We start from the raw sequence: 15,171 nt of genomic DNA, 5'->3' as shown, positions 1-15,171 counted from the left end.
CAGTGAAGGTGACGGTGGCTCTCAACTTCTATGCCACCGGCTCCTTCCAATCCGCTACTGGGGACATTGCCAACATCTCCCAGTTCGCGGTACATTGCTGCATCCGACAGGTGAACAATGCCCTTTTCAGAAGGAGACGTCAGTACATCTCCTTCCCCATGACCCTGGACAAGCAGCAAGAGCATACAATGGGATTTGGAAGAATAGCGGGCTTCCCCATGGTCCAGGGCGTAGAACTGATGAACCAGCATTGGTCAGGCCTTGCTTCAGGGCTGCAGTGCGCAGGGCATGGCAGCCAGACAAGTCCACACTCCCCCTTTAAGAGCTGACCGGCGCCAGAGTGTCTGCCGTCAATCAGCAACTCGCCGCACCTGCGCTGCGCCCGCCCTCGGGGGTATCGCCCCAGACCGCCGGCTTAGTGCCTAATGATAGTCGTGCATCGCCTGTTTTAGCGCAGCAGCAACCTCTTGGGGCGATGCGACTGAATATTGGCGAAGGTGGCGCGAAGTTGCGCCGGGCGCAAACTTTAGCGGCCGCCCGACTGTAGCGCCCCGAACGTGGCTATACTGAATTTCTAGGCCATTATCTCGCCGGCAAACGTTTCACACTCCTCACTGACCAGCGGTCTGTGGCCTTCATGTTTAACACGAAGCAGAGAGGCAAGATAAAAAATGACAAGATCCTAAGATGGCGGATAGAACTGTCCACTTACGACTACGATATTATGTACAGGCCAGGAGCACTCAATGAGCCACCCGATGCCCTATCTCGAGGGGTATGTGCCAGCCTTAGTACTGACAAGCTCCAAAGTCTCCACAACGCACTCTGCCACCCAGGAATCACCCGATTGAATCACTTCATCAAGTCTCGCAACTTACCCTACTCCATTGAGGAGGTCCGAACGATGACCAGAGCCTGCCGCGTTTGTGCGGAATGCAAACCCCGCTTCTACAGGCCCGAACAAGCTCACCTCATCAAGGCAACTCGGCCATTCGAGCACCTAAGCCTTGATTTCAAAGGTCCTCTCCCATCGGTTGATCGTAATGTCTATTTCCTCAACGTTATAGACGAATACTCTCGTTTCCCCTTTGCCATTCCCTGCCCGGACATGACCAGTGCTACGGTAATCAAAAGCCTCTACAACTTATTCTGTCTGTTCGGTATGCCCAACCATATTCATAGCGACAGAGGGACGTCGTTTATGATTGATGAGTTACGCCAGTTCTATCAAAAGGGATTGCTACTAGTAGAACCATTAGCTACAACCCCCGGGGCAATGGGCAGGTTGAGAGGGAGAATGCGACAGTGTGGAAGGCAGTCGTTCTGTCTTTAAAATCGAAAGGCCTACCGACCTCTCGCTGGCAGGAAGTTCTTCCCGATGTACTGCATTCCATAAGGTCTCTGCTGTGCACCGCAACAAATGCTACTCCTCATGAGAGGATGTTCGGTTTCCCCAGGAAATCTTCCTCAGGTATTTCACTACCCGGGTGGTTGATGTCCCCGGGCACTGTACTGCTACGAAAACATGTGAGAGGTCATAAGACTGATCCCCTAGTGGAGGAAGTACAGCTCCTCCACGCCAATCCTCAGTACGCATATATTCAATACCCTGATGGACGTGAGGATACTGTTTCAATAAAGGACCTGGCTCCGGCAGGAGAAGAGAGAGAGGGCGATGCTGCTAGCGAAGATGCGGGTGTGGAGCACCGTGATGCGCCGCCTGTGAGGGTGGGATGCCCGGAGGTACAAGACGTACAAAACGTCATTTTGGAAAACCCAGCAGACGCCGGGACGGCGGAGGGACCTGAGCAAGTCCCCCAAGAGGTTCCTTGGCCGACGCTACGTCGCTCACTACGAACTGTAAAACCCCCGGTCAGACTTAACTTATAGGAGGGGTGAATGTGGTGAAATAAGTCTTATAAGTATATACCTTATTCTACCTGTGTATAGTTTCCTATTGTAATCTATTGTAACCCTGCTGTTTTCTTGGTTGGCCAGGAATGCTGATGTACTGTATACCACTCTGCTGTGCCATTGATTGTCCTGATCTGTTACTTCACCCCTGGCTCCGCCTCCTAGTTCACTTCTGAGAAGCTGGTCAGAAGGCTAACATGTGTGTTCTGTTCTGTCCAGTTCTAAGCTATTAAAAGCCAACTGTTTGAGTTATAACTACCAGTCTCTGTAGTTATTTGAGGTATATCATGACTCAATTGGGATCTGATGTCAATAGAAATTGAATGCTAATCATGTGCACAATGGGATGTGTCTGCAATCTACATATCACATGTTTAACTCATGTCTTTACTCTCCCACAGATCCATCAAGAGCCCGGCATCCCACTGTCCAGGAGGAAGAGAAGGAGGACTCCTCAGAGGATGCTCCAGCCTCTGAGGGAGCAGCATCAGCAGAAATGAGTGCACCAACACCAGCGCAGAGATGCACACCTCGGTGGGACCTATGCAAGACAGAGTAGTGTTGTCACCTGGTGTATCACAAGTCACATGTAAGCAAGATCAGATGGTGAAGACAGGGGCAGCAGTGGAGAATCCTTGTCGGAGGCCGCAGGAATCTCCTTGCTCTGCTCAGCTGCATGCAGAAGCTGAGCCTCAGGGGCCATCCAGGAAGAGGGTGATCCTGGAGCTTCAGGAACAAGTTCAGAAGGCTCTGACAGGATTTGCACCCACAGTGACTGTGAGTATGCAGAGAACGGAGCAGTTCATCTCAAATATGAGCAATGCCATGGCGCCGCACTGGCAACTGTAGGTTCTGTCATGGAAAGAATGGCCACCTCCATGGAGGACATAAATCGCCAGACTCAGGAGAACATGGTAACACTTCTAAATAGACGGTCATCTATGGAGGATAGATGGGCATCTATTGAGGCGAGAAACCAGAGGATCATAGTCGTCCTTGTTATGAGGAATGTCAGCACAGTCACGGGTCCTCATGGCCCCACTGATGTGCAGCAAGGTGCTCTCCGGTTACTTGCTAGCAGAGAAGTGCGGGTGGTCCATGAGAGGGATGATTGTGGGAGGGAACATGGAAATGGGGGCTCCTCTCCAAGCACTCCAACTTCCCCTCCCCTTGCCAACCCCTCGGTCAGAGCCCCATATGCCTCCCCGAACAGTGATGGTTGAGTCTGCCCCTGCACAGCCGCAGGAGGAGCAGACTCTGGCGGGACCCTCAAAAGCTCCAAAACCCAGAGGACAACCGCCAAAAGCATCTAAGCAGGTACAGCAAGGAAGTAAGCAGCCTGCCTCTACATCTGGTGAATCCACAGGGGTAGCACCTCATAGAAGCACGCGTAAAAGAAAGCTCACACATAAATAGTCAATAGGATAGTCACTTGGGTGATTTCCTATAATTGAATGCTAAGTTTCAGTTATTTTATTTTGTCGTAATAATGTTTTGTGAATGATTGATGTTGTTGCCATATGTGTGGTCACAAATTGAGGTGGCACAGACAAGGGTAAGGGCGCCTTTATTGTCCAGCAATGGTGGTGACAGTGCAAGGATTAAACAGTTCATTGTAGAGATGCTCTATGGTGTGGCAGTGTGGTAATGCCAACCTTCATGTGTATGTGGCAGCCACATGTCTGTGCTGCATAAAGTTACGTGAATCTGGCATTGATTAGGCCATCCCTGGCATCACGGGCAGCAGTATGCTCGCGTGCTGGTCGCACTGGGTCAGCCACCTCCTCCAGGTCTTGTTCTTGCTGACTCTCATTCTGGTCATCCTCCTCCTCCTCTGAAGGGGCTGTGTGCTCTGTGCCTTCTTCCTCATGCAGCGCTAATCCTCGCTGCAGTGCGATGTTGTGCAGGGCACAGCAGACAGCAATGATTCTGGAGACCCTGGCTGGTGCGTATTGAAGGGCTCCACCAGATCTGTCCAGGCATCTGAAGTGCATTTTGAGCAACCCTATTGTTTGCTCTATGAGAGTTCTGGTGGAAATGTGGCTTTGATTGTAGTGCTCCTCAGACTCGTCTGAGGGCCTCTTCAACGGTGTCATTAGCCATGTCTTCAGGGGATAGCTCTTGTCTCCTAGGAGCCAGCCAGAAAGTTTGTTTGGCGGAGCGAAGAGCTGAGGGACAGTGGACTGGCGCAGGATTTAAGAGTCATGGCAGCTGCCAGGAAATCTCGCGCACACATGCATGATGCTCTTCCTATGATTGCAGACCAGCTGCAAGTTAAGGGAGTGGAAGCCCTTGCAGTTTACAAATGCTGCTGGGTTCTGATGGGGTGCCCTGATGGCCGCATGTGTGCAGTCGATGACACCCTGCACCCATGGGAAGCCAGCCGTATTGACAAAGCAGAGCACCCGCTCCGGAGCACTGGCTTCATCAGTGGAAAAGTGAATGTAATTTGCGGACTTGTCAAAGAGGGCAACGGTGACCTGCGTGATGCATCTGTGGGTGGACGACTGGGAGATGCCGCTGATGTCTGCTGCTGATCCCTGGGAGGAGCCTGATGCAAAGAAGTTGAGGGCGGTGGTGACTTTGACAGCCACTGGTAAGGAGTGTCCACCTGTTCCTCTGGGCTGCAGGTCTTGATCGAGCATTGTTCAAATGTCTGCGGCTACCTGTTGCAAAAGTCTCAGCCTCCTTTGGCACTGCTGCTCAGTCATGCTGAGGAAGCTTATCCCTTGCCTGTAAACCCTGTGTTGGGGGTATCGCCTGCGGCACAGAGCAGCCCTAATTAAACAGATGTGAAAGGTTGGATTTTATACTGCAGTTCAACTTGAATGATCTCCCGACATACTTACCTGACGTGATCTCTGAACGATGTGAACCCATTGAAAATGTTGGAAAATACAAAAAGGCTGCCAAAATAGTCTTTAACAAGCACTTAATAAGAAGTTAAGTATCCTAAATGCCTCTCCCTCTTGGTGTTGGGACTGTTCTGAAATCGCAGACCCAACGCTTTGGAAACTTCCATGGAGGCAGGTTCGCAGCGGGTTCCCAACCTTCCATCAATCATTGCGATTTTGACAATGGACCCACATCCGAACCCGCCCTCTGAGCGCCAGCAAAATCGTGGCCAAAGATTGGGTCATACACATGGGATTAAGTGAAAGACATAAAAGAGCAAAACACAAAAACTACATATAAAAAATTATTATTATTTTTTAAAAATCTGCAACATTCAATTTCTTCTGAAGGAATGAGACTCCACACTTGTAAAATCAATTTTTCAGGGCCAGAGAGGTTGTTCAGCAGCAATTATGACTTACTACACCGTTATAAACTGAGTTACTCATGATTGAACAAGGCTTAAGTTTTTCATTGGTTTTTAGTGCGACTTTAGTGGGTAATTAGCCCAAGTTCACTCCATGACAGTGATCACTGTGTAGATCCCATCAGCGAAGACTGCAACAGCGCAGACTGTGTTGGAACCTGTATTCCTTAAGGCAGTCCTCAAAGTGGGAAAAGTGAATTTTTATTTTAAAATCTAGATTTTTGGTGTCTAGAATTTATTTCAATGGGAAGCTTTAGTACATATCCATACAGTTCCACTATGGGACTGTGCCACACAACAGACTGGATTTTCCTCTGCTCGATCACCTAAAATCAGGCAGCATCAGTCAAGATAGCCAGCCCCTCTTCACTATCCCACCACATGTAAGTGACAGCAGGGAGGTGGGGCTCAGAAATCTGTCTGATTTTTCTGCCTCCCATCGCTACAGCCACTGATCCCAGGAACCACCAGGACAGGGGAACAGAGGTCAGCCGTGAAATGCTGGCTGATGCCATTTTGGAGGAAGTGGTCCCAGTAATGGGCACCTTGCTCTCTCTTCTGGTCCCAACTACTCACCCAATGAAAACCTCAGTCCAGTGTGAGGCCGAAAGAGAAACTGGGAGCAGATCTTTGGGATGCTTCTGCATCCTTTAATCTTTGATCTTCCTCTTCCAATGCTAATGTGGCACCACTGAATTTTGCAGCCTGGCAGCATCTTGCTGGCAGAGATCCCGCTGGGAGACTGTCCTCCCTAACTAATGATGCCCGACGCAGGAAAATGAGTTGGATCACAGTGGGTCAGAGCAGGAGGCAGAATTCCTGTTCCGACCTTCCTCCAATGGTAAACCTGCCCCAGAAGAAAATCCAGGCCGGGTAATGTTTGTGCTAAAAAGAAAGAGAAAGCATGTTGCGAAAACACTCTGTTGCAGATATAATGAGGACAGGATTAATAAATAGGAACATGGGGGCGGCTGTTTGTTATTGTTAACTGTAAAAAAAAATTATAGCAGTTATAATGTTCTTTACATGCTGTTGTGACCTTTGTTGCAAACTCTATGTGAATCCACCCACCAATCACGCTGGTTTTTGTTTATTCTTGGCTAAGCTACAAAGTGGGAAACGGATCATCTCACTACCTTAAGGGTAAAACTGACATTTTGTACCAGTAGCAACCCACATCACCACCACCTCACTGCAAACCTGACCTTGTCTCCTGAACCAATTTATAACTAATTTTATAGTGTAAATTTTACAAGTTTGCACTGCTGAGAGCCACTCATCTGGAGCACAAATTCATGAAATTTGTCCTTTTTTGTCTATTAGCCTTTGTAGGAAATAGTTATATCTGAATTGCTATTTTTATTCTTAATTTTGTATTTTTTTAAATTATGTCCACTAGTTTTTGAATATCCTATTCACTTGTTCTACTAAGAAATAGGATGAAGGAAAGAATCAGCAATAGAGATTGGGGGATGTTAAAACCTTGTTTAAAAAATATTAATACAAAGACTAGTTTGAGAGTCAATGAGCATTTCTTCCGTTTGCTTCAAAACATATCTAGTAACCCGTTTCAGACGCTGGGAATTATCTGGTAAAATAACAAAATGTTCTTATTGCTTCCTTTTATGAATTCCCCTAGGGCCGTTTCTGAATAAAATAAATTTAAGCTTTATCTGCAGCTTGGATGATTGGATAAAAGCTGTGCTGCTGTTTATTGCTAAAGCAAATTTCATCGTCTCTAATCCAGTTTCCATGTTTCGTGGAAGGATGATTAATGAGACAATATTTTACCTCCTCTGGAACTCTGACGGATCTTCCAGCTCTGCAGAATTCATGTGAAAGACACTGGAAAACGAATCCTGAAATGCAATTAAATGGGATAATTTATTTTTAATGCAGTGAAGGGATTAATTCTGTTGAACAGGGAAGCACTACAGGGACAGTGAAGCCGATCACCTTTTAAAGATCTAACCACGCTCTAACCCCTAAGGACTAAACTCACTCTGAGATAAGAGTCCTTTTATTCCTGTTTAAATTTTTGGGAGAAGGGGATTTTACAAAAAATGTAACTTGGAAAAAATTGTAAAAATGTTCAGCTAAACATTTCCCTTGATTCATAATACACCAAGAGAATTTTGCACAGACCTGTGTTTTGTGTTTGTCAAAGGAGAAAAATAAATATTCATATTTCTTTTGTTATGACTGGTTGCTGTTTTGTTGCCATAGTGATCACCTTATTGATTAGTTGATCTCAAACTGTCTTAAAAAAATAATCAGAACAATCAAAATAATTAAACCAATTTAGAGTAATAGAGCTGCGACAATGCTGTAATGGGGTTATAGAGGTGATTATATATTAATGACCGAATCATAAACTAGTAGACAAAAGAATATTTTAGGAGCATGCTAACCTGTTTGTTGCTAACATGGCAGAGCACAATCTCAGTTCCTTTGTAATCATCTGTCTTGTAAGAAATTTGTAAACTATGTTAGGCCTACAATTAAGACAGGACAGTTCACTGGTTCATGAGCAGTCATGCCGTGACTGTATGGGACAGGCTCGATGGGCAGCTGGTCTTTTCCTGGTTGTCATTTTTGTATGTTCAAATGAGTCAGCTGCTAATTGGTGCAGGTTGACCATATGTAATCCCTGACAGTACTCTGAATGTTTCCATTCACCAGCTGGCACAGAGGTGATGAATGTCTGCCCTCACAGACAGCATGGCCAATTTACAAATTGGCAGCTTCACTTTACTTTTCAGAGACATGAGAATGCAGAGAAGAGAAATGTCACCCTTGTGCAGTAGGAACAAGAGACACTGAGGGTGATCTTCTGTTGTTGGTTGAGAAGGAATATGGGGCGGGGTGGAAATTGAGATACATAGTCGGGGAAATGTAGGGAGAGGCCAACATTACAACCGACCTGTGCCATACCTGACCTGGGAATACTTGATGTTGTACAATGGAAAACGTTCCATTCTCCACTGTCATGCCTCAACTTGATAAGTACAAAAACAGGAAAAACAAAATACAAACATTGAAACAATTTATACCTTAGATATGACATATTCTTCATGATATAAAATGTGGGATTTATCATAGAATGATACAGCGCAGAAGGAGGCCATTCAGCCCATCATACCTGTGCCGGCTCTTTGGTAGAGTTATCCAATTAGTCCCACTTCCCTGCTCTTTCCCCATAGCCCTGTAAATTTTCCCCTTCAAGTATTTATCCAATTCTCTTTTGAATGTTATTATTTAATCTGCTTCCACCACCCTTTCAGGCAGTGCATTCCAGATCATAACAACTCACTGTGTAAAAAAATGTTCCCATGTGTCGCCTCTGGTTCTTTTGCCAATCACCTTAAATCTGTGTCCTCTCATACTGACCCTTCTGCCACTGGAAACAGCTTCCCCTTATTTACTCTATGAAAACCATTCATGATTTTGAACACTTCTATCAAATCTTCACAATCTTCACTGTTCTATGAAGACAACCCCAGCTTCTCCAGTCTTTTCACATAACTGAAGTCCCTCATCCCTGGTACTGTTCTAGTAAATCTCATCTGTACCCTCTCCAATGCCTTGATATCCTTCCTAAAATGTGGTGCCCAGAACTGAATTATCATATAATTTTGTTTCATATACAGACCAGTAATAAAGCTTTTAAATATAGATAGCTCAAAATTTGGTATGCTTTTCCACTGTTCTGCAAATTTCCAAAAAATCATCATAAAATTCTTACAGAATTTAGACTTTGTCTTACAGGAACATACAGGATTTATAGGTTCCCTTTACATCTAAACCAAAAATAAAATTACAAAATGGAAACTGAAGTAGCAAACCTTCTTGTTAAAAGTTGTATCTGCATTAAATTTCCTATAACCAATGCTGGTTGAGACAACAGCCTTTTTGGACCAGGAAGACACTGTTAATGATTTCCTGCCCCAGCACCAGAGAAGAGAAAGACCTGAGCAGACTTTATCTTTCCATATGGACTTTTGTTTATATACCTTAATGGGAAATTAATTTTCATGCTGTTGTGTAATTATTAACCATCACTGTAGAAGATGCCACTGTTTAATTTCTACTAGGCATGAGCAATCATTTTCATTAATTTACATTAAAACATTCTTGCAGTAGATTATGTCTCCTTCAGTCACGGCTGCCACTGAACAGCAGAAGAGTATTTTTTATTCTAAAAAATGAAAGATGGCTTTCTTTAAAGGTGTAGAACACCTGAATTAGATTGCACATATTGCATAATTGACAAGGAGAATCAATAGAAAATACATTGATCATGGCAAGGCATACTGGAGCTCCAGTGCATGGTGTCACAGAATACTGGAATGCAGGTTTGATTCCACTACACAAGTTCCCAGTCTCCATTGCAGTACTTTCAGGGAAGGTGATAATTAGAGACGAGGCGGCTTCCAAGCGGGGAAGGGGAAAAATCAAGAGTGTGAATCATTCTGGGACTCTTGGTATGTGCCTTCTGATAGTCAGTTCCATGCGTATATAGACTAGGCTATATTAAAATTGTTTGTTCTGTTTCATGAGGTAAGGAGTCCAGTAAAACTTAAAGGGCGATATACTCTAAAAAATTGCAGTTACATACTCTTGGGATTGTCATGGCATTGCAAACCACTTCTATTCCGCTGTCTGGATTTAAGATGGCAGGTAAACACCTGTTTTGTATTGCTCTCAAACTCACCTTTAGCTGTCAATTACTTTATATATTAATTATTTGTAGCTTATCAGGCTGGCACTGACATCATTAAAGATTTTCAAGTAAGTGATATTGAACAATAATCTCAAGGAGAATAAATGAAGGAAGCTGGCATCAGGGACTTGGAGAGGCCACAATAGAAAGTGCTACAAGGAAGCTTAAAGGAATATTGAAAAGACTGCGTGGGACCTTATCACCAGTATCTCAATGGGCACTTTATTAACTGCTTGCATTTTAAATTTACAAAGTCATTATATCTGATCACAAGGGGCATGAATCTCAGACAGCGACAAGCTACAGCCTTATCAATCAATCCTTGCAATTAAAAGATTAAAATTGGGAACATAACTAAAATATATGAAGAAATAGGCTGAAATTGTGATCTCCTTCATAGTGAATGAGGAAAAGCTCCTCCTAAATGGGTCCCTGGCCATGATTTTTCACAGACCGCGATCCCAGTACTTATACCAGGATCACGTCCACTGGTGCCCTCCAATACTGACCCTGCCAGAATATGTAGGGTTAAGGAGACGGCACCCCATTCGTACGGGGCGGGCAGGCACCTGTGCCGCTAGGGTGTTTCTCGGGTGCTCGCCTGTCCAAAGTGCTGGGAAATCCAACTTTGCTGTCAGATCCGGGGGAGGGTGTGGTGGGGTGTGATTCCAGCTCCCCCCACCCCGGAAACACTGAAAATAATCCTTCTGTAAGCGGGCTGCAGTTTCATAAATAAAAATGTACCCCTTCAAACTTTAGAGTCCATGCCACGATCCCAGCCTGGGACACGCCAGCCCCACCCACCCCTATCAAGGTGAAGCTTATTTCCATCCTTCAGGTGTCTGTTACATCTCTCAATCAGCCTACCAGCCTCCAGCCTTATGCTAGATACCCATGAAGCTGAGGGTGAAGAAATTTCCAGCATTTGGAGTTCAAACTCCATCTGACTCAGATGCACAAGAGATACTCTGCCCCTTACTAGGCCCTCCAGTAGGCCCATATAAGGTCAGGACAACGTATCTGGGTCCTGGTAGGTATTGCGGCCATTCTGGTGGACTCCTGCCAAAGTTATCATGAGAATCCACCAGAGCAGCTGAGGAATTTTGCACTCCCCTCCACCCCCCATATCTTGGACCAATACTGTAGCTTTTTTATCAACCTCATTATAATACCCACAGAAGAATTGTCATCCACAATGAAGATGGTACAGCTCTGAGCCTGCATGAATGAAAGGATAGTTGCTGCAATCTTCTTCAAAAGTACTTCCAAGGAATGTTGCTCCTCAAATATCAGAGTTGCAAGATCAAGTAGAACCTTGTGAAAGAAAATATTAGTAATAAATAATGCAGTTATTTCTTCACATTTATTAAAGTGCAAAATTCAACAAGTCATTTTTTTATGTATTAATAAAAAAGGAAAACCCAAAAAAGGTATTGGCCCGTATTTTCCGATCGCAGGCCTCCCGCGGGCGGAGGCCTGTGATCTGGAAAAATCTACGCCCTTACCTGAGGGCTCCCGGGATGCACACACTTCCGATGCTGGGCCTCTCCAAACTCCAAGTGAGCAGAGCCCACATATCCCAGAGGCGCAGCTAGTTCGCAGCGTCCCTGGGATCACGTGGGTCATGGGGAGCCAAACAAAGAAGGGAATCTCCCTTCATACACTTGACAGGAAGACCTGTCAAATATATGAATGGAGATCACCCCAAAAACAGAGTAAAACTTTAAATAAATTTTTAAAAATCACATTTTTAAAATGACTTGAAATTACAATAAATTAAGGGGGATAAATTCAGTTGTTCGCGCCACCCGTTAGCGCCTTAAGAGGGCGATAAGTGGGGCGCGATGCGGCTAGCGCCCGGGCGCGGCGAGACCTGCGCCTCTCGCGAACTTGAGCGGACATTTAGCGGCGCCGCAAAACTGCGACGCCCGCTCAACTGCGCGCGCAGATCCTGACGTCATTTCATGGTGCAACGCCCTTGGGGCACCCCGAACCGGAACTTCAGTGGCACCCCCCTCCTTTCCGCCTGGCGCTCCCAGCGACTGGTTGACTGGAACGGTTCCCAGTCGCTGTGGGGCTGGGGGGGCGCTATTTAAAGGGGGCTCTTCCTGGCTTCTTTGTAGTACCCATTTTTGGACCACTCCTTTTGTGAGAGAGAGAGAGATTTGCAGAGAGACAAAGGGAGAGAGCTTTCTGCATTGAGTCAGTGCTCACAGAGGTACTTCTGGCTTCGGCCCAGAACTTTGTAGTTGGTTTGCTTTTTGACTGGCATAACCTTGAGTGGCCACATACTATGGGGCCTGCAATGGGTGGAAACGTTGGGTTTCTCCATTACATTGAGAGGGCTCAGAGACGCAGAGAGTGAGTGCCAATCATGGCTAGACGGAGGCGGGCCAACAGGCATTGGCACAGGAGACCTTACCCTCCCAGGGTATTCCGCCAACAGTTCTCATACCTCAACATGTCTGAGGAGCAGTGTATTCGGAGGCTGCGATTCAGCAGGGAGGTGGTCACTGAGCTCTGCCACCTGCTTCAGCCAGATCTGCAGCCTCAACTGAGGAGCAGGACGTCTCTGTTGGTGGCAGTGAAGGTGACAGTGGCTCTCAACTTCTATGCCACCGGCTCCTTCCAATCCGCTACTGGGGACTTTGCCAATATCTCCCAGTTCGCGGTGCATTGCTGCATCCGTCAAGTCACGAATGCCCTCTTTAAAAGGAGACGTCAGTACATCTCCTTCCCCATGACCCTGGACAAGCAGCAAGAGCGCGCAATTGGATTTGCAAGAATAGCGGGCTTCCCCATGGTCCAGGGCGCCATTGACTGCATGCATGTGGCTTTGCGGGTGCCGCAAGAGAATGCCAAGGATTACCGCAACTGGAAGGGGTTCCATTCGTTGAACGTCCAGTTGGTGTTTGACCATAGACAGCTGATACTCGCTGTCAATGCCCGCTTTCCAGGCAGCAGCCACGACGCCTTCATCCTGCGCCAGACTTCTGTGGCAGACCTTTTTGAAGCCCCGGCTCACCCAGGAGGCTGGCTTCTCGGGGACAAGAGCTATCCTCTGTGCACCTGGCTGATGACCCTGCTCCGTGCGCCCAGCACCCCTGCTGAAGAACGATAAAATGAGAGCCATCAAATGACCAGGAACATCATTGAGCACACAATCGGCGTGCTCAAGCAATGATTCCGCTGTCTGGACCATTCCGGGGGAGCTCTTCAGTACTCACCTGAGCGAGTCTCCCATTTCGTTGTAGTGTGCTGCATGCTGCATAACCTGGCAATCCTCAGGACTCAGCCACTGCCACCAGACATTGGAGCACCAGCAGGGGAGGAGGAGGAGGAAGAGGAGGAGGGGCAGCAAGACGGGAGGGAGGCACAAAGTGCAAGGGTCGTCCGTCAGCGGCTTATTGCAAGTCGGTTCTAGGCCCCCTCTGAGGGAATGGCTTGTGCCATTGAAAGAACATGAATAGAACCATTCCGCAACCCCTAAGCCGGTCAAGGCAACAAATAGTTCAAAGAGTAAACATGCACATTCTGAATAAAGACACTTCTTTATTTAACAAACTGTGTGCCCTTCCCACATGACAAAGTAATAGAGAGAAACCCCAAAAAAAAGCAGTCAGACACATAACTGGCTCTCACAACCTGGAGACAATAAACAAAAGAGTAAACAAAAAATGACCACGATCCTCGGCCTTCAATAAAAAAATTAACAGCATTTTGCCACACCTCCTACTTTTTGCTCTTCGAGGGTGATCTGCTTCACTTGCGAGATTGGCCCCTTCCCACCCTGCAGCTCCTCCGCAATGGGACCCCAGGGGCTGCAGCAAGGCTGGGGGAAGGCTGGCGAGTGTCAGAAACAGAGTCGGCAGATGCCCTTGAGGTACGGCCTGGACCAGCTCTGGGCCTGGAGGGCCCGGCTGCTGACTGCTCCAACTCTGCATAGGTGGCAGCAGTCTGTCCTACAGGTGGTGGCAGCTGCAGTGGAGAAGTGACAGTGTTGGCAGCAGGAATGCTGCCATCCTGACAGAGGACAGCCGCTCCCTGGTCGGACGGCCCACTGGCACTCCCACGGGGCAGCTCTGCAGCATGCAGAGCATTCTGCTGAAGCACAGACTGCTGGCCTGCTGCGGCGCAGCGAGAGCCCCGGCGATTCGTGCCCAATCCAGCGAGGGTGGCAGCAGTCAGTGCTCGTGTGGCCTCAATCTGTGTCTGCATCAGACCAGCCACTGACTGCATTGCAGCACTAAGCACTTGCATGGAAGCTGCCTGTGCTGCACAGAAGTCCTGCAGACTCCTTGCCAGTGCTGCACCGAAGTCCTGGAGACTCCTTGCCTGTGCTGCGCCGAAGTCCTGGACACTTCTTGCCAGTGACTCAATGGACTCGGGCATCCTTGCCACTGCAGCCATGAGCTCAGTGTGCCTGTGCGCCGCCTGGGCGCCCATTTCAGCGAGGAGCCACACCTCTTCTGCGCTCACTGTAGCAGGACTCGAGGCCAGACTCTCCCTCCAGGGAGAAGGCCGCCGAGCTTCCCTACCCACTCGCATTGCTGCAGCCCGCTGGGCCCCGGAGCTTCACCCTCCTCAGACCCTTCCCCCCTGCTCCCCTCCAGGGAAGACGTGTCCCCATTATGGCCATGGGCTGCCTCGGCTGAGGGTGGCACTGATGGTCCGGTTTCCTCTTCCTCCTCGCCTTCAGAATCACTCATACTGGCAGCTTGAGGGCCCGCCTCCTCACCTGGCGAATCAGCATCTGAAAGCAGGGAGGTACAAGAGTTGCTTTAGCGTGAGGACAGGGCGGCAGCGAGGGAGGCATGAGTGCTGCAATGCACTGTATTGGTTCGATAGTGGCAAAGGATGCTGGTGTGAGGCACAAGTGGAAGGAGAGAGGTCAAAAAGGTGATGACCTTACCATTGCTGTCCAGAACGGGGTCGGCATCTCCAGTGGCGACGGGGCCAATCATCCGGCCTGCCATAATCCGCAGGACTCGCTGCTCCAGATCGCTGAGGTCTTGAAGGTGAGGCCGAGCTCCCCCGGTCCATTGCTGCTGCCTCCTGTTATGAGCCAGCTTGCCCTGCAAGAGAAAGGACGGGCTCTGAGTACAGTGTGAAACCCTGATTTCAGCTGCACTGCCTCCCATGGTCGAATAGCCCTTACAGTGTGAAGCCCTGATCGTGGCTGCACTGCCTCCCATGGTCGAATAGCCCTTAC

At 47.7% G+C, this 15,171-nt stretch overlaps 1 protein-coding gene across 4 annotated transcripts in view; it reads right to left on the bottom strand.

The window, feature by feature from the left end:
* Positions 1–15,171, bottom strand: part of pde5ab (phosphodiesterase 5A, cGMP-specific, b) — a 216,616-nt gene that overhangs the window by 121,545 nt on the left and 79,900 nt on the right. For all 4 annotated transcript variants that reach the window (XM_085962982.1, XM_085962974.1, XM_085962965.1 and 1 more), the window contains 2 exons: positions 11,136–11,273; positions 7,028–7,095 (listed from right to left, as the gene is read on the bottom strand). In XM_085962982.1, coding sequence (XP_085819108.1) covers positions 7,028–7,095; positions 11,136–11,273 — 206 coding nt within the window. The remainder of the gene's footprint in view (positions 1–7,027; positions 7,096–11,135; positions 11,274–15,171) is intronic.

The sequence above is a fragment of the Somniosus microcephalus genome, chromosome 2 (assembly GCF_052327205.1).
Source record: "Somniosus microcephalus isolate GS21.2 chromosome 2, FLI_Smic_1.0, whole genome shotgun sequence".
NCBI classification, from domain to species: Eukaryota; Metazoa; Chordata; class Chondrichthyes; order Squaliformes; family Somniosidae; genus Somniosus; species Somniosus microcephalus.
This window is presented reverse-complemented; position numbering and strand designations above follow the sequence as displayed.